A 24,395-nucleotide genomic window follows, 5' to 3' on the forward strand; every position below is an offset into this window, starting at 1 on the left:
ATAAACTAGAATCTTCTTTTCTTGTTGAAAGTTTAGATAGGCTCAAGGGGATGCTGATGAGGTACCTTGAAGATGAGTCTACTGAGGAATATTAAATACACACAATCACATCTGTCTCAGGAAGTAACTTGAACTGAAAGTAGTTAGTGTGTGGATGATAGCACGAGTAAGTGTTGTATGTTCTTCCCTTGTTTTTATTCTTTGTTATGTATCTTTTTATGGCTGCCTCTGCTGGAAGAAAGGTGCTGATGGGGATCAATCCTTGGTCTGGTGTGAGTAAAGGAAGATGTCTTACTTCAAGTGTTTTGCATTCTCTTGAATATCAGTAATTTCATATGACTAGGAAGAAAGAACAGGCCAAAAGATTTGAACTGCTGATACTAAAATAACCATCCCTACTTACGCCTTTCATTATGAAATTCTCAAAGATCCCCTCACCAGGACAAAGTTGTTTGTAAGGCTTCATGTGATTCATTGATAAGCTGCATCATTGTGGGTGGAAAAGTTAACTCTTTGGTTGGGGCCTGACACAATTTTACACTTGATTGCTTTAAAGGGATTTATTCTTAAGATATTCATTTGTGCTTCTTTTTTATGGGCCCAGAATTCCTAGGAATTTCTTTTAATCTTCAGCCTTAGGAGTTTTAGTAAGAAAAAATTATTTGAGTAATGCCTTTGGATTTGGTAGACAAAAACATTCATAACTGAATTGCTGCAATCGCCAACAACATTTAATTTCAATAGTTACAAGCAGCACTGATATAATGAAACAGATTTTAGGTTCATCAGGTCTACTCAAAGCCAACCTAGTATCTTCCAGCTGATTTTCACTGGAAGCCTAAAGAACATCTTTTCTTTCTTGGTGACTTTTTAAAATTAATCTGGATTTGTCTTGTCCTGTTTAAGATTCTTGGAGATGACCAGTCTCATGTCCTTCAGATTGATAAAGAGGACCTTGGATCTTATTTTGTAGAGGCAGTAAACACTTTATTCCTCAAAAATGGGGAATAGATTTTGATTAATAATGAATTTTTTTTTGTTGCTTTTAAGTTGCCAATTGAATTTATTGATAGTGCTTGAAAGATCCTTAGATTTAATTTAGCTATTCCAGATTTCCTTCCATTGCTACCCTGCAAATTCTCCTGTATTTAACTCTTCCCTTGGTTATAGTCACAGCTTGATCAAATTTGTTGTGTTTTCTCATACTTATTTCATGATGTTGTGTGAATTAAATTAGAAGCGCCACCTTCTTGGGACACATCCATGCCAAAGGGTGTTGGCAAAGATCCTTCTTAGCATTAGACTGGGCAATGAGAGGAGTTGATTGTCTCTTGAAGTTCTGATATGGAAAGAGGACAGTCAACCTGAGGGGAAGGGTTTTGCATTGAAATCCTGGTTCTGAATCTCGTATGCTGCTGGTAGATATAAATACAACTGCTTATTTAAAAATGATGGCCCAATACCAGTGTTTTAATGCATTTGATCATGTGAAAAATGGCATCAGCTCTTCTAATCTACATGTTTTTTTTCATTCTAAAAGTGTCATCTGCTTTTGCACTACAGCAATGCAGTGATTGCTGATTGAGAAGGAAAGGCTGCCTACTATGCCAGCAGTGGTATTTTCTGTATCTCATGTTCATAGCAGCTAGATCAGACCTTCCTGACTTTTTGTGGCAGCCAAGACTACAATATGAGATTGGAAGACTTCAAGCTGCATCTTTTTAATGTGATCATATTGTGATTGCAGCTCTGACTGGGGAAACTGCCAGCCTTTCATGTGAAGCATGCAAGCAAATAGTGGGAAGTAGGGGAAAAACCCCTCTTACTCCAGACTTTTTTTCCTGATTGTGATGTTATCTGTATAAGAGAGAGTAAGGTTTTACAAGCAGTAGCAAGGCTTCATGGTAGTCTGAAAAATAGGTCAAAACTATGTTCCCATTAAGGAGATGTGCACTAAGGCACAGACTTGTGATCAAATATATGATTCCAGTTGGCATGAAGTTTGGCATTTATTTTAATCCCTGGAAAACTGAATAGAAATAGCTGTGTTTCTGCTGAGTGTGCGTATGTAGATATATATATAAATCCTATATTTTTCTATGCAATTATAGTATGATCTGTATTAGATGTGTTGGAGTTCTTAATGCTAGACTGAGTAATTGAACTTTGGCATGCCAACTGGAATGCAAATTTTTGTCTTTTCATGTGATGATAGAACTATAGTTTCTGTATTTTTAACATTTAAGAGATTTTGAAAAGAAAGAAAAAGAAATGCTTCAGTTAAAGATGGATATACTAAAATTATAGTCACTAGGTTACTGTGATTTGCAACTGTTACACAAAACAGAGAAAGTTATGTCTAACTCCATTCTGTTAATTAAATGTGTATGAACAATCCATAGAAGTATTTAAACAGTGATATATAAAGGTCCATATGGACCTTGTGTGAGTTCCTTGTGTGGAACTGACTCTCCTTGTGTGAGATGAGTTTTAAATTGTAAGCACCATAGCAGCTTACTAGAACTTCTGCCCAGCACAAGGCATAGCACTTGGGATGAAAGTACATATGGTATGATTACGAGAAATGCTTTCTATTCACATGTTCTTGTGGTATTTAAAACCTGCTTTTGGAAGAAATACACTGCTGTTGTTGTCCTTTTTGAATAGTGTGCGTCACTGGCATTATGTTTGATTTCATAAAAATAAATCTTTAAAAAATAGAAATGGTGATTTTTTTTAAGATCAAAGGGTAAGCACCTTTATGAAACAAGATTAACAATTCTATAGAAAGGCCTGGGAGGGATTTTTTCTCTGTGTATAATCCTTTAATGATATCCTGTGTTACAAATTCATCAGAAAAAATATGAACTATTCCTTTGTTTCTGGCATTTCAAAGACAACTCTTTCTCCAGAATCCTCATGACCCAGAATCTGGGTTGATTTATGAACTATTCCTTTCAAAAATGTAAACAGTACGTGAAATCATTAGATTAATAAGTATAACAAAGACCAGGGGTTTCTGTCACATTTATGGGTTCACAAATTCTCTTTTCTTGGAATGCATGTATACAGCCAGGTTGAATAATTGTCCAGTGCTGGCAATTTAGATGATCTAGACTTTTTCAGAATGTCATGCTTTGTATTTTTACCAATGAGTAATTTTTAGAATTGTTGCATCTATGAGGACTGAGTGATTGATAGGGTTGGTAGTCCCTCAAATTTAGTCTCTGATGCAAAAAAGCAACCCTAGTCAAAAAGGCAGCAGGCTCACTGCTGTCTGTGGTTAGGGCATTTGCTTTAAGTGCAAAGCTTAGGAGATGTACTTTTTAAAGAAGAGAGTGTGTGTGTTCAATGCACTGTTTTCCAGAAAGATTTCTTTGGTAATATTTTTTTATATATTATTATTGTATAATAATAATAATATGAAGTTCTTCCTACACAAATACTCAACAATCATTTCATCATCAAGAGCGTGAGTTTTAACACATTTCTGTTAAATGCAGATATATTTATTCCCCTCTGTTTACAAAAAGAATTCTCATATTAGAGGTAAGACGCAGTTACATGTGTGATGTGTTCTTGTATTGCTCCAATATCTTACACAATGAGAGTGATTTTCAAGGACAACCACCTGCAATGTTTATTTTACTTTGTTCTTTTGATATGTAATGCCAGAACTATCAAGTAATCTCTTCACTTTTTTGTTTGCTTTTTTTTCCCCCAGACTGATCTTGATTATGTTAACAGTGTTGTTGCAAGCCTGGAAAGAGAGTAAGTTGTAGTTTTAATTGGGGAATTCTTAGTTGATGATAAAGTAAATCAGGTGGCAATAAGCAATTAATAATATTCTGGAAATAAGAGCTCATGCCATTTTGTTTCATGGAGCTTTGGACTTTTGAACAAAAAAGTAAGAGTAAGATATGACAAATTAAGAGGCAGTGATTCAGTCAGTTAAACTGTAAAACAGTAAGTGGGATTAAATTATTTGATGCAGCATAAACAGATGGGATTGTTTAAACATGAATGGAAATTTGTGACATCTGTGTTAGGGCCTTGTATTGTGCATGTTCAAAGAGAACTGTAGAAAAAAATCTTGAGGTTCTGAGAAAATGCAAAAAAATGTTTAGAATGTAGTTTCATTCTGATTGGCAAGAGGCAATAGTGCTCTGAAGGGCATGCTAAGGAAAACAATACTTTTTTCTATACTACTGTTCTTTTATATGCCTCATTTGAGCAAGTCCTCATAACCAGACACAATAACTGTTCCAACAGAAAAGTGAGCAGCAGCTACGAGACTCAGAATCTGTCATGTGATTTCAGGATGTTTCTATTGACAGGTTTTCTACAGAGATCAATTCTGGCTTGGTGGAAGTAATAGCCCCTCCTGCATCATATTATCCTGACTTGACAAACTTGAAAGAAACATTTGGAGACTCAAAAGAGAGAGTGAGGTAGGTTTATTCCCCCAGTTCTTTTCCGATCTCCTCCCACACCCACACTTCTGTTGTTTATAAAACAGCAAGTGGGATGTGAATTCTTGAAATGTTTTCTTACTGTAATTCTTGCAAGTGTGGGGATGCTAAAAGTGCTCTGTGAATCCATTTCATTCCTAGCTATGTGCTGTTCTGTGCAGGATCAGAGCCTATGCTTGGTTGAATGCATGTTAAATTTTGGGAGAACTGAGACTTCTGATATACTTTTATTTCTGTATGTGGACTCTTTCATTTGCTGTTTTTCTTAATGAAATACAGGGTAAAACCCAGTAGTTCTTGCTGAATTACCATTTTAAATGCACATGTGTTTTTAGTGAAATGTCAGGTAGTTGTCACAAAGTCAGGTTCAAATTAAACCAGTTTGATGTCTGTATTAAAGCATAAGGGAAAGCTTTGTTCTTTTTTTTTTTTTTTTTTTTCAGACAGTGGATTTCCTGGGGGAACAATGCCAAAAGCAGCTGTCCTAACATTTCACTAATATGTGTCATTCTTCATAATGAAATTTACTTTATATTGCCAACATTTATTGAAATAACCTTTTTTCATAAACCTTAAGCTTTCAATTTAATTTCAGGTGGAGAACAAAACAAAACTTGGATTATTGTTTTCTTATGATGTATGCCCAGAAGAAGGGGGTTTATTACATTCAGGTAAATTTCTCTTCTTTATTTTGAGACAAGTTTTGAAATGAGTCTCCAGAAATTGTTATTGGACACATCAGAAAGACCTACACAGAACAGAGAACTTGATCCTATCATTTAAAGAGGGCATTAAATATGGTGGTACCATACCATATATTACGGTATTTGGGGAAGTAATTTGAGGAGGACACTGTCTCACTGTCTCTGAAGTAGAAAGTAATTTATCCGATGTCACTTAAGATGCCTGGCAAAAAAGTGAAGGAATCCAAGCAGCTTAACTACTGTTTTTCCCTTGTCCCCAAAATGATTTATTGTTGAGCTGCCTAGGAAAAAAAAAAAAAAAAAAAAAAAAAGACAGCATAGTTTTTAATGGAAAGGAAGCTAAAATCTATTTTTATTTTCTTTTGAAAATTCAGTATCACTTTAATATGACTGTTGTGCATAGACATGGGATTTTTTTCTTTTTTTATATATAAAGAGGTTTCCAACAAAGAGTTAAGCGGTTCTTCAGTTTAGCCCAGAATTGTTCCTATCATGTGTTTCTGCTTTGAAGTAGAAGTCTTACCTACAAGTATTGCAGATTTAGTAACTGCACTAATGATCTTTATTTAGATTTTGTGCCCGTGTCCTTGGGGTGTAAAGTCCCACACATCTCATCTAGTTTTCACAAAGCTATGCTGACTCCTCTCTGAGAGCTCTTGGAGTCTCAGCTCTCTGGGAAGCTGCAGGGCCAATAACATGTGACAGTCTGGTTTGATACCGGGAAGTTGCACAAATATTAGTGCCAGCACAAGGGGAAGGGCATGACTGCACTGTGAGGACAGGAGAAGCAGGATCCCTAATGCAGCAATGGCCTGCACTTACTGTGAATTAAAGGGATTGTAGCATCCCAAGTTGGCAGTTCTGCAGCCTGGACTAGGTGGTTTTGGACTGCACCTGTGCTTCTGTTGGACAGGTGAAATGAATCCTACCTCTGCAGATATTGTCTCTTAGCCTCCTGTCTCAGAGGAGAAGCTCTTTCAGTGGTCTTACATTTGTGAGCAAAGTCACATTTGTGTACAAATAATACAGATATTGAACTTGTTCTGATGATGCCACTTAGACTAACATTATTTCATGGGTGATTTTCCTTTGGAGAAAGAAGCTGGAAAAGCAGTGCTCTGAAAAAAGAAGTTGAGATGTGCTTGTGGATTCTTACTACAGAAGGATTCTGAATTAGTTCTCCACAAATAGACAGACTGATCCCTACAATAGTTATTCCAGGCTATGGCATCTGTTTCATATTGGTGCTAGCATTAGAAATATATGGCTATGTGTTAGCAATATGTTATGTCAATATTTCCTAGCTGTACTTTTCTCTATTGCTTTGCTAATGCTTTTTTTTAAATGTTGATATCACTTCTACCTTCCTCTAGCTTGAAGATGACATTGTTGTCAAGCAGAATTATTTCAGCACAATAAAAAATTTTGCGCTTCAGCTCGCTTCTGAAGATTGGATGATTCTGGAATTTTCTCAGCTGGGTTTCATTGGTAAGAAAGTGTTCGCTTTTGCAGTTTGAAAGAACTCGTTTATACTCAGCCTGTGAATTAATAGCGATCTGACTTCAAAGCTATCTTCTTTGTACTGGAAATAGACCAAGAAGAAGAAATTCATTGCCTTTTTTTAGGAACTTTGGTTTAGCTCATGGTTGTTGCTTTTGCCCCTCATTTGTTTCATATACTTTAGTATGATGGAGGCAAACTCAAACTTAGTTAGAAAGGAGGGCATTTTTATAACCAAAGGCTGACTTAAAAAAATACTAGCAATCAAACTGCAAGGCATGACTTATTTTTAATTTAGCTACTGTTAAAACAAAAATGTAATTAAAACATAACTGAAGTAAAGAAAAACCATGAAAATTAGCTCCACCTAAAATAACTTCATTGGTGTTTGTTCCAAAATTTCCAAGAATTAGTAGGCATCTGTTGCAAAGCCTGTTCTTTCTCCATCTTTCTACTTCATGAAGGGGAAGTTATGACAATCTGCTCCTCCCGAGATGCATTCAGAGTCTGTCATTTGCAATGAGCAACACTGAGAGGACTTAATGCAGGATCTCAGGTTGTGGTTCAACTGCCAGGTGCTCTGGAAGTTATGGTTCTTTGCTCTTACACTAGTATCTTTTCATGGAGAGATACTAAACAGAAAAGCAATGATAGAGAAGTTTTGAAGGGATTTTACAAATCAAAAGGTTATTTCATTAGTGCACAGATGTGTCATGATACTTTTAAAAGAAGCAGGCTGGAGATGTGCAAGGAAAAATCAAAAGCTGGAGCAGACTTTGGAGATTGGTGTGGTCAACACAAACAATTCCAATATGAAGGCTCTAAGTTGAGTTCAGAACAGAAAGAAAATCCTATGCAGAACAGATAAAAGTGCAGCCTTGAGTTCTGTCATTCTCTTGGAAATTCTTGTTGTTCTCTTTCCTTTGGATCCACTTGCCACAGAATGGCCTCATTTTTAGGTCAGTGACCCATAATGATTGTACTGAGAATTGAGAATGTTGGTACTACTTGAATAAGTGCTATCCTGTTTCCAGCTCAGCATTAGGTATGCAGCAGCTCCCTGACTTTGGGGATCTCAGAAATTCCTGGAGTAGGAAGAAAACAGTAATTATCCCTCATACATGCTGTTTTAGGGTACAGAATGGTATTCTGTAGACTTGCCTGCCAGTTTAATCTACAGAAACAATGGGGAGGAGTAAAGGAAATGGGCAGAGTGAAGTGTCCTTATACACCTGGCCATCACCTAACTGCTTTGGGCTACCATCAGGGATACACTGTTACTGAAATAATTACAGGATTGATTCTGTGGCCTTAGAGGTGGGATAAATAGGAAATTATGCTGCCTAGCATGGAAAAATAAGAATTTATGTCGTTTACTGACATCTTGCCCTAAATAAACTTCTCCTTGGTTGGGGAACTCCTCGCAACATTCTGTTATGTGTTAGTAGGGACTGGTTGAATATAGCATTTGATAAGACTTTGTTTCTACTGTTGAACAGTTAAACACTAATCCAGACTAAGCCCACAATTTGTGTTTTACCCCCAGTCTAATTGCACTTTAAGTGTAAATTCTGTATGAAGTTCCTGGGCTATAGAATTTACATTTATTCTACATTTGCCTGATTTAGTAGTAGAGTGTGCTCACTTACAAATTGTCACTTTGTGAGAATGACATGTCAAATGTGCATAAAACCAGTTTACACTTTAGGACGTGCACTGTCTATCCCATGCAGTTGTATTTCAGGTCACTTAACTTGCTTAGTATTTTTGTATTTCACCCCCCCTTCTGTTCTCTGTGCTGTTGTAGAGGGCACAGTGCTTAAGCCTGGTGGGGTAGTTAGTTCTTAATACTGAGACATGGCTTAATCAAAAGCACAACTGTTTAAAAAATATTTTGTTTTTCTATACTGTCTGTATACTTCTGGGCAGTGTGGGCTCTGAAAGTAGCTGTAGTTAAATTTAGTTGTTAGCTCCTGCTGCTTGCATCCCTGTTCTTTGTTCCTTGTATCATATTTGTTTGCCTCCTTTTAACTAAGTGATATCAGTAGAATTTCAGATGCATTTAGCTATGGCTACAGATTTTAAGATTGCTTTTCTACCTAGAAAATTAAATTAGATCTTCTGTCAATATAGCTACTTAGCCTGTATTTAAGTTTTGAGAGAAAAATCAGTATTCATAAGAGCAACTGAAACTTTTGGCTCTGGTACGCATTTGTGTGCTATAACCATATATTGCTTGGAAATTTTATGCAAGTAATGTAGATTTCCCTCATCTCTGCTATCTCTTTATGGATCTTGATGCAGACTGATATTGCAGTAACTTGGTAGTGCTGATACCTTCGGGAAGAGTAGCAGTAGTTTGTAACTGGGGATCAGTTTTGTTTCCAGATGTCCAAGAAAGAATGTAGAGCACTCAATTCACAGAATCACAGAAAGGCCTGGTTTGGAAAGGACCTTAAAGATCATCCAGTTCCAACCCCCCTGCCAAAGATAGGGACACCTTCCACTAGACCAGCTTGTTCAGAGCTCCATCCAGCCTGGCTTTGAACACTTCCAGGGATGGACCATCCACAGCTTCTCTGGGCAACTGTTGTCTAGATGCTACTGATTTAGAAATAATCTCTCAGAAAGAGAGGTGTGGCTGATTCACTGTTAGCTGTTGGAAACCTTGGTTAGCTTGCAAGTTTGCGAGGTAAAAATGTGGGATTTTTTGTCATAGTGTATTTCTGAACTGAAAATCTAATTTATGCAAGTGCTACATGAGGAAATGGCAAATGTAGCTATTTAGGCTGACAGCAGGATTATAGAATTCTGTCACCTCTGCCAAGGAACAGACGTTGCTTCCTTTGGTTTTTTTTTAATCCTGAAAGCATAGTCTTAAATGCTGTCAAGTGTCTAATAAATAATGGGTGAGATGTATGCTGTTTCCTTAAGAAGCTCTGTGGAAGGAGATGTATCTTTTACTCTTCTGGATTCTTGTTTGCACTGAGAGCCCTGTGACCTAATGTAGGAAAGTCCTACCAGCTTTTTATGAGGAATAATGATTTGTCTTCCAACTGGCCATGAGATGAAGTGTTTTCCATAGGAACTACAATCCTTGCACTGTGCTATAATGCCAGCTGTCACAAACATTTATTGGAGTGGCCTGAAATGGCCTTTTGGTTGTCTTACACAGTTCCTCCGAGTCTTATTGTGCCCTGATGTTTTAAGGCCTGTTGTTCTGATTATTTTAAGTTGTTCTGATTGCAGTTTTGCTCAAGCTGTGCACATAGTTGAAGTTTGGGAAAAAGCAGATCAAGTCAAACATTTGAGCTTTAAATAACTTCAAAGAGATTCTGGTTTTAATGCCAGCAATTTGCATATCATTAACAGGGAAAGCATTGAAAACATCAGCTATAGCTAGAATGTGTGCTTGCAGGTGTAAAATTATTGTTGGTGTGGACTCAATATTGGTGATGCTCATGTGGAAGAATTAAAATGGATGATTTAGATATTTGCAGTTCAGAGAACTAGAAAACAAAGTGTTTCATTTTGTGTGTGCCTTGTATTTGCCAGCAAAATACTGAGAGGACCAGAATAATTCACTAAGGTTGGCCTTTAAAAAGACTGAAAAATGAATAGAAGTCTTGTCAAGGCACAGTAAATCTGAAAGCATTCCACAGTTTTTGGGTTTTTTTTCAGTCCTGATCATAATTTTTATCAATATAGAAAAATAATTCGGAGAAAGTCTGCATTTTGTATCTCTAGGGTTTTATGGAGCAAGATTTTACCTTTGTCTCTTAATTCTTTCAGATTTTGAAGTTTTTTTACAATAGTAGGTTGTATGCACCAAGAATCCAAAAGCTCTGAAGTTTTGTCAGCACAGTATCTGGGGTTTCTGTCTGTTCCCATGTACTGTACCAAGTGTATGAACATGGTGCAAGACGAGCTTCAATTCTTTCACACTTTGCAGTCTCAGGCAGTGTGTTTTCATTGCAGTATTTTGCTTAGGTGTCTTTGGCTTGATGATTTTTAGCTGCACATTGGGGATGGCCAGTGGGCAACCTGTAGGCTGGATTTGGATGGTAACTCAGTGGTTCTGTGGCTCACAGCATTTTCCTCATATGCTGCTGCATGGGAGTTGCAGGACAGAAGGACCTCAGCAAATGCCGCTGCTTGTTCTTGGGCTGTGTCTGTGCCCTAGGGAAGCCAGGCTACTGCTCTTCCTTAGGAGAGACTAGGCAAGGGCTTGGTTGATTTGGATTCAGAGGAGCTGGGTGTTGGATCTGTGCAGTAGGTGTTGTACTGGGCTGGTTTCCATTACAAGGACTAGGTGTGGCCAGTCAGGGATCCAGAGCTTTGAAGACCTGTTTTACCAGACACTTCACTGCGGAGCTCTGGTTTTGAGCTGCTGTAAGGAAGACTGTTCTGATGGAAGAAAAGGGGACATGAGTCCACGGCAGAACTGCTGTGCCAGTGGTGTCCTGAGACAGAAATGACAGATGAGTCAGGCAATGTTATACAGAGGGTCGAGGGGCTGGGCCCAAACTGTGCCAAGCTGTGTGTGGAAGGTGGTGACAGCGTTTCAGAAAGTGGTATGTAGATGTCTGTCCTTGGTTACTGAAGAAAGACAAGGGCTTGTCTTGTGATCACAGTGTTTCCTGTTTGTCTTTGCTCCAGTGTTCATTAGGAATTAATGTGAGAAGACTTTGTCTCCACTGTGGAACACTTCTGTGGTGCTATGCAGTGTAATGCAGGGAGGCCACTTGGGTCTAAAGATGCCAGTGCAGGTACACCCAGCTTATCTCACTTATTCTGACTAGATGCAGTTGGATATGTCCGTGTGGCTTGGTTGGTTGGGTTTTGTTTGCTTGTTTGTTTTTCCCTGGTGTGCCCAGTGACATCACCATGGCAATTAGATTATTCCCTAAGTCTGGGGTGGTTGACTGCATGGTGCACAGTAGAGTGCCAGCCTAGAGGAAACTGTCTTTGAGCCTAGACAAATTTGCCATATGGAGGTAAATAATTCATTGATATCCTGTTTCTATTTTATATAAAGTTAGGATTACTTAAATTAGGTATAAGAGTAAACTCCTACTCTTACCTTCAGTCTTGTTCTCAGTTTACTTAATTGTGGGTTCCTGTAGCTTCATGCCAAGTTCTAAGTGACATAGTCTGTGAGTGAGGACAAGATGATAATCCTTATGTTCTTCAGAAGATGAGCTAGTCAAAAGAAAAAATGTCAATGTGATTCTTCTGCTCTGTCCTTGGGTAAGAGAAGAAAAGGATTCTAGAACATCATGGCTGTGTATAGATCCTGGAAGAGGATAAACTTCAGTCTACTTTGGGGCAGTATTCTGTCTTCTCTCATCGTATTGTGCATCTTTCTAACACTACATGGAAAGGTGCACTTCCTATGGAAACAGATGTGACTGACAGACTGCCTCAGCAGGTGTCACCTAGAAATGATGGTTTCCATCCCATAAAAATCCCAGAAACATCTGATTAGTCCCATTTTTTAGCTGGTGTTTTATTAGGGCTTACCATATTTTTCTCTTCTCCTGCCCTATGCCGTTGAAAGCAGTAGGCAGAGATGAATCACTAGGAAAATTGGGGTCTGTTTGGTTGGAAGTGTGACAAGCTGAAAGCTGTTATTCTGCATGAGTATTTTACACAACATTTAACTAATCATATCATTGTTTCCTACCCATTTTAAAATATTTACTTTCACAAATAATGTTAAACAATGTGACAATATTGTGTGTAAATACTAACAATGTACTAATAAAAATGATAACATCTTTCTTATGTCTTCTTAAAAATAAAACTTTGCATTTGTCCCTAGCTTAGTAGGAGTTGTCCCTTGTGTAGTGGGAGTTTCAAATTTTAGTTACAGAGTATTTTCATGTGGCGATACCTATTTGAGGACCTCATTGCAACAGCCACTTAAAAGTGATGACAGTATTTTTGCTTTGTAAAAGACTGGATGAAAAGTTTCTGTAAGGGACAACTTTGATGTAGCAATGTCAAATCAGTTAATGTTTTAGCACATTTACTTTTCCACCCCAATGTGTAAATTGTCTACTATAATGAGTATAGCATCATTCTAACAGGTGAAATAATTGGTACTTTAGTCAGATGCTTCTTCCGTATTTGTTGCATGGCATAATGATGTAGTCTAACTCAGACACCTCCAAACTCCTCTCAGAGTTTCCATTGAGTATTCTTTCATTGGCTTTGTTCTTACCCAATTTCACACAAGTCATAAAGAAAACACATTGCATCAGACCTGCTTTCTGAAAAGGGCAAGGCTCTTCCAGTGATCTCCTCTTGATGTCTACTCCAGCTGGTTTTCCTAAGAGTAGGAGAAAATATTAGAACCTCTACCACTTGTGGAATTTGTTATTTAGAAAGTCTAAGGAGGCGTCTTCACAAGTGGAAAAAAAAGCCTCAAAACATTTTCTGTGCCTGAGTGCTGTGTGTTGTATAGCACTCCAAAATGTGAAGAAATGGAAGACTTGCATTGGAAAAGAGCTTCTGTTGGACTCTGATCTGTTGATGCACACATGCCCCAAGAGCAGCCCATCCCTGTTAAGTCCAGCACTGCCCTCAACTCAGCAACATGTGCAGAACTGAATCACTTCAGCCGGTGTCTCCCTGAGAGATTCATTGTCATGTGGTGTCTTTCTTCCTTGCCTTCTCTGTTGTAACCTAGCAAAGACTTCAGACTTCATCTGCAAACCTAGTGATGTTTTCTGAATCTGCCTTGAAATCTGTAACTGCCTTTGGGATTTTAGCTGGCATGTGGTCATAGAATCATTTTGGTTGGAAAAGACCTCAAAGACCCTTGAGTCAAACAACTAACTCAGCACTGCCAAATCTACACTAAACCATGTCCCCAAGTGCCACATCTCCAGAGATGGTGCCTTAAGCATTCCCCTCAGCAGCTTGTTCCAATGCTTCAGTCCAACCCCTGGTACAAGCACTTGTCAGTCTGTCTTCAGCCTTGGACTGCCCCACTCTCAGTTGTGTTGCTCCTGGGTAGCGTATGGTATGCCAGGCACCTTTTTCAAATGCTGCATTCAGATTGACACAATAGCTCCATGTATTGGCCACCTTTCTCTTCAGACACCTCTACTGCCAGAGAAGTGTATTCTACAACATGGAGGTGATTGCTCATGTTGATATTAAATAGACTTTTTTCATCAACAGTAAGTTTCCTTCTTTTGTAAAGGCCTTCTTGAAGCCTCACAGTCTGCAGAATTTCCAGGAATCATTTGGCACAGTGCCACTCAGAAGTCCTGATGATCTATGTACTGCAGAAAAAAACCTCTGGTCATTGTGGGATGTCTCTTTTTGAGTTGCATTGTTCTGGTAGCTTCCTTCTTTCCCTTTGATTTCCTGCCCAGAAGGTTCAGAAGTTTGTGGTGGATGTTGCATCTCTGCTTTTTGTACCTGCAGAAGCTGAAATTGTGTGACTGGGCAGATAACACTTGCAATACTCCTCGTATCAGGTGCTTGAATTTACATTTGACATGGGGAATAATATATACCAATCCATGAATCTTCTTTCTCTTAATTTTTGAAGCTGACAATTTCTATTCCTAAGGAGGCTGTGTTGTGGTACATTGAGTATACACTGAATATTTTGATAGCTCAAAGATACATGACTACAAGTTCTTGTTTGAATAGTTGTTTTATTTAGTTGAAAGGTACGGAACTTCTAATAACATTGAAATATCAAGTTGTTCAGTGCTAATATTTCCTGTCTTGGCACAAATGTTATCATCTGCTATCACATTGATTTCAAAAGAAAATATTATCTCTAATCTAAAGTAACTCCAGTTATTCTTAATGTCACCCACAGGTAAAATGTTCCAGTCTCCAGATATCACTCTTATTGTAGAGTTCATATTTATGTTTTATAAGGAGAAACCTATTGATTGGCTCCTGGACCATATCCTCTGGGTAAAAGTGTGTAATCCTGAGAAAGATGCTGTAAGTTTGTTTTTATTATAAAGCTTCTAAAATGTTTTCATGATGATGAATGAGTTGATTTTTGTGACCTGAAAGCCAGCATAGTGTACATTATAGTTACTGCATGTTCTGAAAGAGTCTTCTTGCCAAGATTTTTATCTCAAAAAGAACTTTAGAGGGACAGTTCTCAGGGGGATCATAGCTGTTACTGCTTCAGATTTTGGAGATGGATGCAGTAAAGATAAAAAGCAAAAGCCTAGTTCTATTCTGTGTGTAACAGCCCTAAAATAAACTTATGCATGTAACCACCCGTGAGGCTCTGCAGAATGTCGCTGCTTGGATAGCACTCATGGTGAAAGTTCCAAATTGGGAATAAACTTCATATTTTGGTCCTTCATTTTTCAAGAAACACCCTTCCTGAATAAACAGATTCTGTGCAAGGACCTTGAACAGTATTACATTTGCACAGCAGTCTTGGTAGATTAATGGAATGAAAACCAGAAAAAGTGGATAAACAGGCCTAGGTTCTTACCTTGTATTGGTTTTTACTAATGTGTTGTTTTGGTTTTGTTTTTTATCCCACCCTTACCTTTTCCCCCCACCGTTTCAGAAACATTGTGATCGACAGAAATCTAACCTACGAATACGATTCAGGCCTTCTCTTTTCCAGCATGTTGGCCTCCACTCTTCTCTAGCAGGGAAGATCCAGAAACTCACAGTTAGTAGACAATATTTCCCTTCCTTTACAGAATGGGCTGATTAAATGAAAAACATTGTGGCCATGGATAAAACAAACTTTTTCTTGTTTTTCTTGCATTTTCAAGCATGATGTATATTCTCCAGCTGAAATTAAATCTGATACAGACTGGTTACTATAAAGTAGAAGCACTAGTCCAGCTTCTTTATGTGGATTTTTTGCTAGGGGATATTTTTTCTAATTTTTTTACTTTCATGGCATGTCCATATTACTAAGCACTACAAAATGAGTAATACATTAATTTTCCATATAATTTTCCATTTTATGCCAGTGTTTGTTTTAAGTGTAACCACTTGGGAAAGAAACATAATAAACAAGGTTTTCTGACCAGTATGATGTTTGTCTGTCTTTCAATTAGGATAAAGACTTCCTGAAACCATTACTGCATAAAATCCACGTGAATCCACCTGCAGAGGTTTCGACATCTTTAAAAGTCTACCAGGGGCATACGCTAGAAAAAACCTACGTAGGGGAAGATTTTTTCTGGGCTGTCACACCAGTTGCTGGAGATTATATTCTCTTTAAATTTGACAAGCCAGTCAATGTAGAAAGGTTAGTAATTACTTGCTGTTGGTCTCATATATTAAGTTGCTTGTGCCAAGAATGCTTTAAGGTAGAATTTGGAGCTGTTACTATAACCCAAAGTGAAATAGGGTGTAGGACATTTGGAGATCAGCTGAAATGGTGATCAGTACTGTCTTCCCTCTAATTCTTTTACTATGGTAAATTTTGTCTTGCTTTTAATTTTTTTTCATTTAATCTGGAGCCTTTTTGAAAAATGCAATGTGAAACCAGTGCTTCTCTGATGCAGAGAATTTAAAAGAAGCCAATTTGGTCCTATTTGTATTTGGTTAGTCTGTTTCTAATTACAGAGCACTTGTACAGCAGGGTATGTGGTACACTGTGTTGTGCCCTGTGGCCTTGGTCTCTTGGTTGTCCAAATCAGAAATCTTGCTGGAGCGTATAAGGATGTCCCTAGACCTGAAAGCTGGGGACTCTGAAGGGAAATGTTTTTAAGATGTAGCTTTAGGGCTTGAAAAAAGTCACTGTGCTAAGATTCCAGGTTGACCTATTTAAAAAATATTAAAATGCAACGAAAAAGAAAGGGAGTGCATGCTTTCAGAATACAAATATCTGAGATTTGTGGAGGACTAAAGGTGACTTCTTTTCAACTACTGGTCAGATTAATTAAGGGTAATTGAGTTAGCCCTGTAGAGATTAGTCATCCTTTAGTTTTATTGGGACTCATTTGCTGCTTTGCTGGCTACGGTCTTGTCAACGTAGTAATTCAAGATTTATAAAATACATGGCTTATTTAATGTCTAGTAAAGTATTGCTCTGTTAGTGGATTTCTTTTCTCCTTACTTCACACAAACCTTATGTGTTTTTTTTTTTAGGCCAATACCTATGGCTTGGTAGAACAAAGTTTCTTTGAATCAATTTGACTGAATGTTTTTCTTGTGAAGGAGACCTTTTTGCTATCCTGAACTGAATCCAATTAGTCAATTTGTGTACCTTGGTACATAATCAAAGGCTGTCTTCACCTTGCTTTAGCACAACAGTGAAGATCAGTAGTTCCCTTGTGACTATGCTGTTCCAAACTAGTCTGACCTGTGAAACTCAAGGTTGTTGTTTGAGATGTCAAATTACTCTCTCAGTTGATTGCTATGCTTTAAAAGGTTCCCTGGTTAGCTTTCCAAGGTGCATGTGCGGAGGAACATAACTGCCATACTTCCTTGGATTAAAGGCAAAATATTTTTTCTGTGCCAACACTTGAAAAAATACATTTTTTTATACCTGTTGCCTTAATGCTGAAAGGAACGAGGGGAATGAGAGAGTAATAAGTATCTGTGTAAAAGAGGGGAAAATAATGTTCATTTTTATGCCCTGGAAAATTGTAGCCAGGCCTAAGGTAGTTATGTCCACCTGCTGTGTTAAGAACAGTCTTAGCTGTGGAGGATCATATGTTTTGGTTTTTTGGGGGGAAGAAGTGGAATTTTTCAGGGTCTTGTTTTGTTCAGTTTGGAGTTTCTTTTGTTTGTGGGGATTTATTTTGGTTTTTTTGGGGGGAGGGGATGTTGTTTTTGGGGGCTTTTTTGTTTGGTTTTCTTTTTTGTTCTCAGGAGGATTTGTGGTTGTGTATTTTTTGTGGAGGTTTTTTGGTTTTGTGGGATTTTTTTGTTTGGTTTGGGTTTTTTGTGGGGTTTTTTGTTGGTTGGTTTGGTTTTTTGTTTGGTTGTTTGATTTGGGGGTTGTTGTTTTTGGTTTTTCCTTGTTCATTTTGTTTTGTTATTTTTATTTATTGAAGTGCATTTTAGTTTTAAAAGAAAGGAAACATCTTGCATTCTGTTGCTTCCTCAAAGGAAATCTGTAAGTTTGAATGATGATACATATTCGGCTATCATTGTAAGCCATTTCAAAGTTCCTTATGACTTTTAGCTTCTGTTGGCACAGTGTCCTCAAAAATACCGTATTTTACCTTTCTGAAGTCAGTGACTAATTAGATTTACAGATGTTGTAATTTCAAATTACTGGGGACTTGTTTTTGTTTGTCTCTGTAACTTGAGCAGCAGCTGCAGAATTTGGCAAGTGCAGGTCTAGTAGTGGAGTTTCCTGATATTTCAAGGATGCTTACTGGGGCAGTTGTTATATGTGTGTATTATAAAATTGGCTTTTCGCAAGATGTATGCTATATGATTAATAACATAGTAAAGATATAAAGGTATAAGTTTATTTCTGCTATTGGTAAGACTAGATATAAAGAGAGTAGTTGATGTAGCAGCTGCTTAAACTGTCTGTTTGGTTGGGATAACATCCAGTGAACATGTAAAGAAGACTCTGCTACTGATAACACCAACTATCAGCATCTACCACCCGCAGAAGGCACGGACCAAGGCCCAAGCTGGACGCGATAGAAAAGACACAGACACGAAACACGCATGCTCTAAAAAGGCGGACCCAGGGAGGGGCCATGCAGGGCAGTTCCTAAAATATGGAAACTAGTTTATGGAATTTCATATATCAATATAACAAGAAGGGTATTTAACGAGTATCCCTGAAAAAGCAAAGTGTGGACTTGGCTGAATGCCAAGTCACCCGGCCGGCCGTTCTTAGTTTTTTCTTATCTCCTAATTGTCTTAATTATTTTATTAAACATATTCCTTAAAATTTACTAAAAAGTGAACCTCGTTTTTCACAGCAGTCAAAATTAATACTGTGACTGGCAGATTGAAACCCAGAAAAGGGAAAATGGACAAAGCATTAGGAAGACCTGCCTGGTGAGGAAATGAATCTGATGGTGGGAATTAAGAGTAGAAAACACACTTCTGATAGTGATCTTGTGTTTGTGGAAAGATGCAACAGGCTTTTTCTTTTTCTCTAAGTATTAGAAGAGCTTTTTGAATTTAAAGGAAATTTTGTCTGCCAAGTCAGTTTGAGGTAACTGCTTAGTAACTCCCATAATAAATTTGTGATGAAGTTTTTTAATGGAAATACTGACCACAGCTCTGACCGAATAAATGGCACATCTATTACACTATGACAGAGCACTGACTTTTTCCTGTAGTTTATTTTTCCACACCAAATGTTTTGCTGAACTGAATTTGAGTTTTCTGCAGTTCAGTAATTAGCTTTCATTAAGTCTTTAAATATTTAATTTTTGAGATCTGAGAATATTGTCAGGGATAACACTGTCAAGGATCTCTTAACTTAAAGTGAGAACTGAGCTCACTTCACTGAGCAGAAAGTAACATTTGTGCTGATTTTATGCAAGACCTGGCTGGCAGATTCCTGCTGAATATTGAACGGTAAATAGATTCTGCTTGTTCTAAACCACACCTGGAGAACAGGGATGTGTAAATTGAAACATTCTAATGCTTACTTTAGTGACAGCTCTTGTACTGAAGCTTTCTAGGTTCTTTCCAAGCAAAAGTTTTCCAGCCAAAACACTAAATCCCTTAATAGTAATCTAGGGTCTTATCCTTTGCAATAAGAAAATATATACATTTCTTTCAGTAGAAAATCCTTGAGAAGGAAAGTAGATTGAAGTATGTTCCTTTTAAAAACAAATTGCATAACAGTGTTGAAGGTATGTTTGGTTTTGATTGGTTGAGGTTTGTTTTGGGTTTTTTTTAATAAAGAGATGGACTGTTCTCTAAATGCTCAAAACAGCCTACATTGTAAAGATAAAAAATATTGAATTTCTGTTCCCTCAGGTTTTTACATAATTAATGAAATCCACTTTGCTGTTTTGGTATGTACACTGCTGTTCCGAGCACAGATTTAATTATTAAAATTGACAGTTATATTAAGAGTTTCTTTATGAACCAGTCAAAACATATCTGAGAAAGACATTCCATTGCAGCATTAAAGTGATGCTGGTGTCCATCATCATCATAACCATTTCTTTTTTGACTAAGTTTCAGTCGTCCCTTATAGGTGTGATTGACACAAATCAGATGTTGTTTTCAAAGAACATATGCACTAATTACTTTGAAAAAGCCCTTGAAAGTGCGTAACTTGTGGCTGTTCTGGAATAGGAATTTAGAATGGATATTTTTAGAAAAGGCTTCAGGTTTGCTTCAGGATAAATGGATTTCAAATGCTGACCTTTAAAATAAAAATGCTGCAGGAAGAGACAAGTATGTATTTTATACTGTGGAAAAAAAAAGAAACACTGAAAACCAAAACTCACCCCAACCTCACTAGTATATATACATAAATTTTTAAAATATGAGGCTCATTGTTTCTTGTGTGTAACTGCTTCACAGAATCATCAAGGTTAGAAGAGACCTTCAAGGTCATCTAGTCCAACCATCAATCAACCCAGCACCCCTATCCCTAAGTGCCACATACAGTTGCCTCTTGGAAACTTCTAGAGGTGGTGACTCCATCACCTCCCTGGACATTATTCCAATGCCTCACTACTCTTTCAGTGAAGAAAATATTTCTAGTATCTAATCTGAACCTCTGATGCAACTTAAAGGCCATTTCTTCTTGTCCTTTCCACTGAGACATGGTAGGAGAGACTGACCCTCACCTGGCTCCAGCCTCCTTTCAGGCATTTGGAGAGAGTTTGAGCCTCCTTTTCTCCAGACTAAACACGCCTGGTTCCCTCAGCTGCTCCTCACAGGGCCTGTGCTCCAGACTCTTCTGCAATACTGCTTCATAGTGTTACTTTGAGTATTTTTAAAAGGACTAGTTGTTTACATTTTTGGGGGAAGGGGCAATGTTTTTGCTTGTAGTGTTGAGTTTCTTCCTTTCCTTTCCCCCCTATCACTGCTTTGAACTCTATAGTTGCCCTGTAGCTGGTTGGCCTCTCCTTTTAAGTTACTGAGTAGTTGTCCTAATGTGACATTGACTATTAATGAAGTGGTTTTACAGGGTACAACTTGCTGACTGGAATTTCAGTTTTAAAGTGGAATCCTAATACTTCAACAAACTGCCTTGTAGATTACATCTACCAGCTTGTGCTCTGATATTGGCATAGATACTGACTGTGCAGTATTTGAGACTATTCATCTAATTTTCTGTATTCTGGACATTGGAATTGCAGGGAACCCATGATGTTAACCTCACTTATATTTCCAGTGGGATTTTCTCACAACACAGAATTAATAGACATGCAAGAAAATATATATTTGACTATTTAAGCTAGAAAATCAATGTATTGAGTGTGAATATTGAGTATCTTGTTGGACTCCTAGTAACTAAACATATACATTATTTTGTCTGCTTTGAAATTATTGTGACAGTGCTGGAAAATACCTGCATAAAAAGTGACAGATGGGTGTGTGATATTTTGTAAAGGAAAATAAAGGCAGCTTTTAAAACAAGTTCTCTAGCAGTGAAATATAATTTTTTTAAGTACAAAAAAGTTACCAAAAAAATCATAGCAGTAAGTCCTGTATGTATTCAAAATGTAATTAATTATCCATCCTATGGGATGCAAGTCCTCCTGTGGCTAGAGAGATACAAGATCAAATGCAGTACAACAGAAAACAAACTTCCTAACAGCTTTCCAAAACTGGAAATAGAACTTCCTCATTTGCTTTTGCAGTAACAACCACTCAAACCTTAGGGACCTGCAAAATTGTTTTGGTTTTAGATGAGTACAGCAGTGACTTGCGTGATGTATAAGATGTTCTGTGTTCATAATCACTGTTCAGTGTAGAACCTACCCTTCAGCCCAATACATTAAACCTTTTATAGGCAGTTCTAGCTCAAGAACTATGTAAGTGCATACATGTAGAGTGTATAATTTAGAAGTAATCTGTAATTCTGATTTTAAAGATGTATGCTATTAAAGTGTAACACCATTTTATAAAGCCTGTAATGGTCATGTCAGCTGATAGGAAATATTTGACAATCTCTGAGTGCATTATTTAAAATATTTTGGTGTTTGTCAGTACATTTCAGGTGGGATAATACTTTTAGTGTCTATAAAAGAGAATTTGAAGACTTTGGTTTCTCTCTTTGCATAAGCTTCTGTACTAATGAGTAGAACATCCTCAAATGGATGCCCTGACAGCAGGGATTTGGCAGGCAGGCTCCCAGGCACTGATGCGGTTTGCTCTGGGCATGGAATTCTGCCCATAACAATGAGGCAAGGACTTCTTATGAAAAGGGAAAAAAACCTCAAAGTATGGATCAGAGACAGAAGAAAAGAGCTGTCTAAGCCAAGGACATGCTGCTTCTTCCTTAATGGTACTAATATCCAAGATTTGTGTACTTGGCCGTGTTCCTGGATTTATAGTTCTTAGTCAGAAATCTTGGAGGCTTAATGCTGCTGCCAAAATTTTAGATGTCTAATGCCACTTGAGATACTCTAAAATGCTTCACGTGATTTCCAGAAGGACTGGAGTCTCTGAGATGTCATAATTGCATCTTTCCAGCCTGTGATGAAGTCACATACCCAAGTGCAATCTCAAATGGTGGCAAATGCCTGTGTATGAGAAAACTGAAGGGAGTTATCTGTGCTTTCCCAGCCAAGCTGGGTGGGTAAAAAATGTTTATGTGCATACGCCCACATATATACATGCACACATGCTAAACTCAAAACCCCGGCAAAACCTTTCTACATCTTCTACATCTCCATGGATTAAAAATTCAGCAGAAATAACATTGTAGAAGAACAATCAATCACCCCCAGCAAAAAATGCAAATGAACAAACCCTATCCATGAAATAGAAAAAAAAAAATCCAAACCACCTCCAAAATGAAAAATTTAAAATTAATTTAATGTCAGACTTTATTACAGTTGATGTGAGCCCAGTCCAGAGAGACAGTGCAGCTTTAGAAAGTGGATGTCATAGTCTTGTCTGGGAAAGAGTAGAAGAGTAGACCAGAGAATGAGATTTAAATTTAAAAGTTAAATATTTTCTACACATACTGCACAAGTAAAGAGGGTTAGGAAATGGTATAGGTAACCTTACTGAAAGATTCAGATTGAATTTTGAAGTGGTGTGAGAGAAATAATTTCTTAGGCATGTGATGGTTAAAACAGACTGAGACCACTCCCCAAAATCCTTCCATCACCTCTTCAGTCAAGCTACTTCATGGCCCATTAACAAATATGAGAAAGTTCACTCCATTAGGTGCACTGGGTCGACATTTCTGTGTAAATGGGAAATTCAACCCTTGCAGCTCTCAACGATGCAGCCCAATTTATATGAAGACACTTAGGCTTATTTTGTCAGAGGAAGTGAAATACCAGGAACTTTGTATAGAAGGTAATGGAGGGGAGTATTTTTTGTTTCGTGTTTTTTGGGGAGGCCCGGAGCTTTCTTCTTTTCTTTGTGTGGAGTTTTCTCCAAATTTGGAATTATAACAAGAAGAGGTTAAATATATAACAAAATATATATAACAAAAACTTCCACTATGTTGCTTACCTATTGTGAGTACTTGGCAGATGCATATTTATAAAGACTGGAGGAATTGCACTTTTTTTGGAAGTATAAGCAACTTTTTCAAATTACTTTGTAAGAGGCATGAAAAATAGGAGAATAAATGGAGCTTGAGAGAAGGAAAAGAAATTATTCATCTTCTGTTTATGTTTTGCATGAGGAAATAGTGCATGGTTAACACTGGGTTTCCAGTAAAAGTAGAATAACGCTTCCTAATTAGGATTCTGGGAAAGTGGCACAAAGGAGGTAGATTAGTCTTCTTTTTACCACATTTGCATCCAGTGATCAAAAATGCTGGAAAGAATTGGTGAATAATGACTCTTGCAGTGGATGATGGCATCTGTAGAGAGCCAAAAAATTGCTGACTGAATATTGCTTTTACAGAAATTCATGTTGTGCAAAACTAAAAACTCCAAGGTTGCATGTTGCTATGGATAATTTGTACAGACGTGGAAGGAAACATTTCCTCTCTGCCTTCCTACCTATTTTCCTTTTCTGAAAATGGGATATACTAAAATACATCAGATTGCTAAAAAGAGACGTAAGGAGGATATGTGAAGGAAAGGATTTGATTCCTGATGTTTGCAGAGCACAAAGGCCTGCATTCTTATATTCTTAGAATCAGGTTTATTATCAGGTGAGATAACTAGTTTCCTTCAACACAAAACCCAGATATGTTGACAGTGGATGTGAATTGTGCTGTTTAAAGTAGTTTTGTATACTGTTTCCTTTTATAAAAGTGCCATAGTTTACTAATAAAATTGTTGTATATTCAGTTCTATTTTAATTAGAACGCATAATTAGAATACTTTCTATAGATTAAAAAATAATTGGCACTTTATTTAAATAAAATATAAAAGATTTTTTAACACCAAAAAGAAATCTAATTGGGTAACAGAGAAAATAATGGATTTTTGGGCCTGAATATGCTTGGATGTGAGAGGAAGAAGACAGATACATCCCTTTATAAGCAAGATGGGGGCGGGTAGAGGCATGCATGGTTGTTTTGGGGTTTTTTTTTGAAAGCACAGGTGATGAAAAAAATTAGCTATTAAAAGAATATTAAAGTCAGCAGTTCAGAATAGTAATATTAATTTATCCA

The 24,395-nt window shown here is 37.4% G+C and overlaps 1 protein-coding gene across 5 annotated transcripts in view; it reads left to right on the forward strand.

Moving 5' to 3' along the window:
* The window catches only part of MGAT4A (alpha-1,3-mannosyl-glycoprotein 4-beta-N-acetylglucosaminyltransferase A), a 73,045-nt gene that overhangs the window by 38,370 nt on the left and 10,280 nt on the right, over nt 1-24,395 (forward strand). For all 5 annotated transcript variants that reach the window (XM_083885129.1, XM_083885128.1, XM_083885125.1 and 2 more), the window contains 7 exons: nt 3,725-3,771; nt 4,338-4,451; nt 5,068-5,143; nt 6,550-6,664; nt 14,523-14,653; nt 15,243-15,350; nt 15,748-15,941. In XM_083885129.1, coding sequence (XP_083741255.1) covers nt 3,725-3,771; nt 4,338-4,451; nt 5,068-5,143; nt 6,550-6,664; nt 14,523-14,653; nt 15,243-15,350; nt 15,748-15,941 — 785 coding nt within the window. The remainder of the gene's footprint in view (nt 1-3,724; nt 3,772-4,337; nt 4,452-5,067; nt 5,144-6,549; nt 6,665-14,522; nt 14,654-15,242; nt 15,351-15,747; nt 15,942-24,395) is intronic.

The sequence above is a fragment of the Zosterops lateralis genome (assembly GCF_965231275.1).
Source record: "Zosterops lateralis genome assembly, chromosome: 2".
Lineage (NCBI taxonomy): Eukaryota > Metazoa > Chordata > Aves > Passeriformes > Zosteropidae > Zosterops > Zosterops lateralis.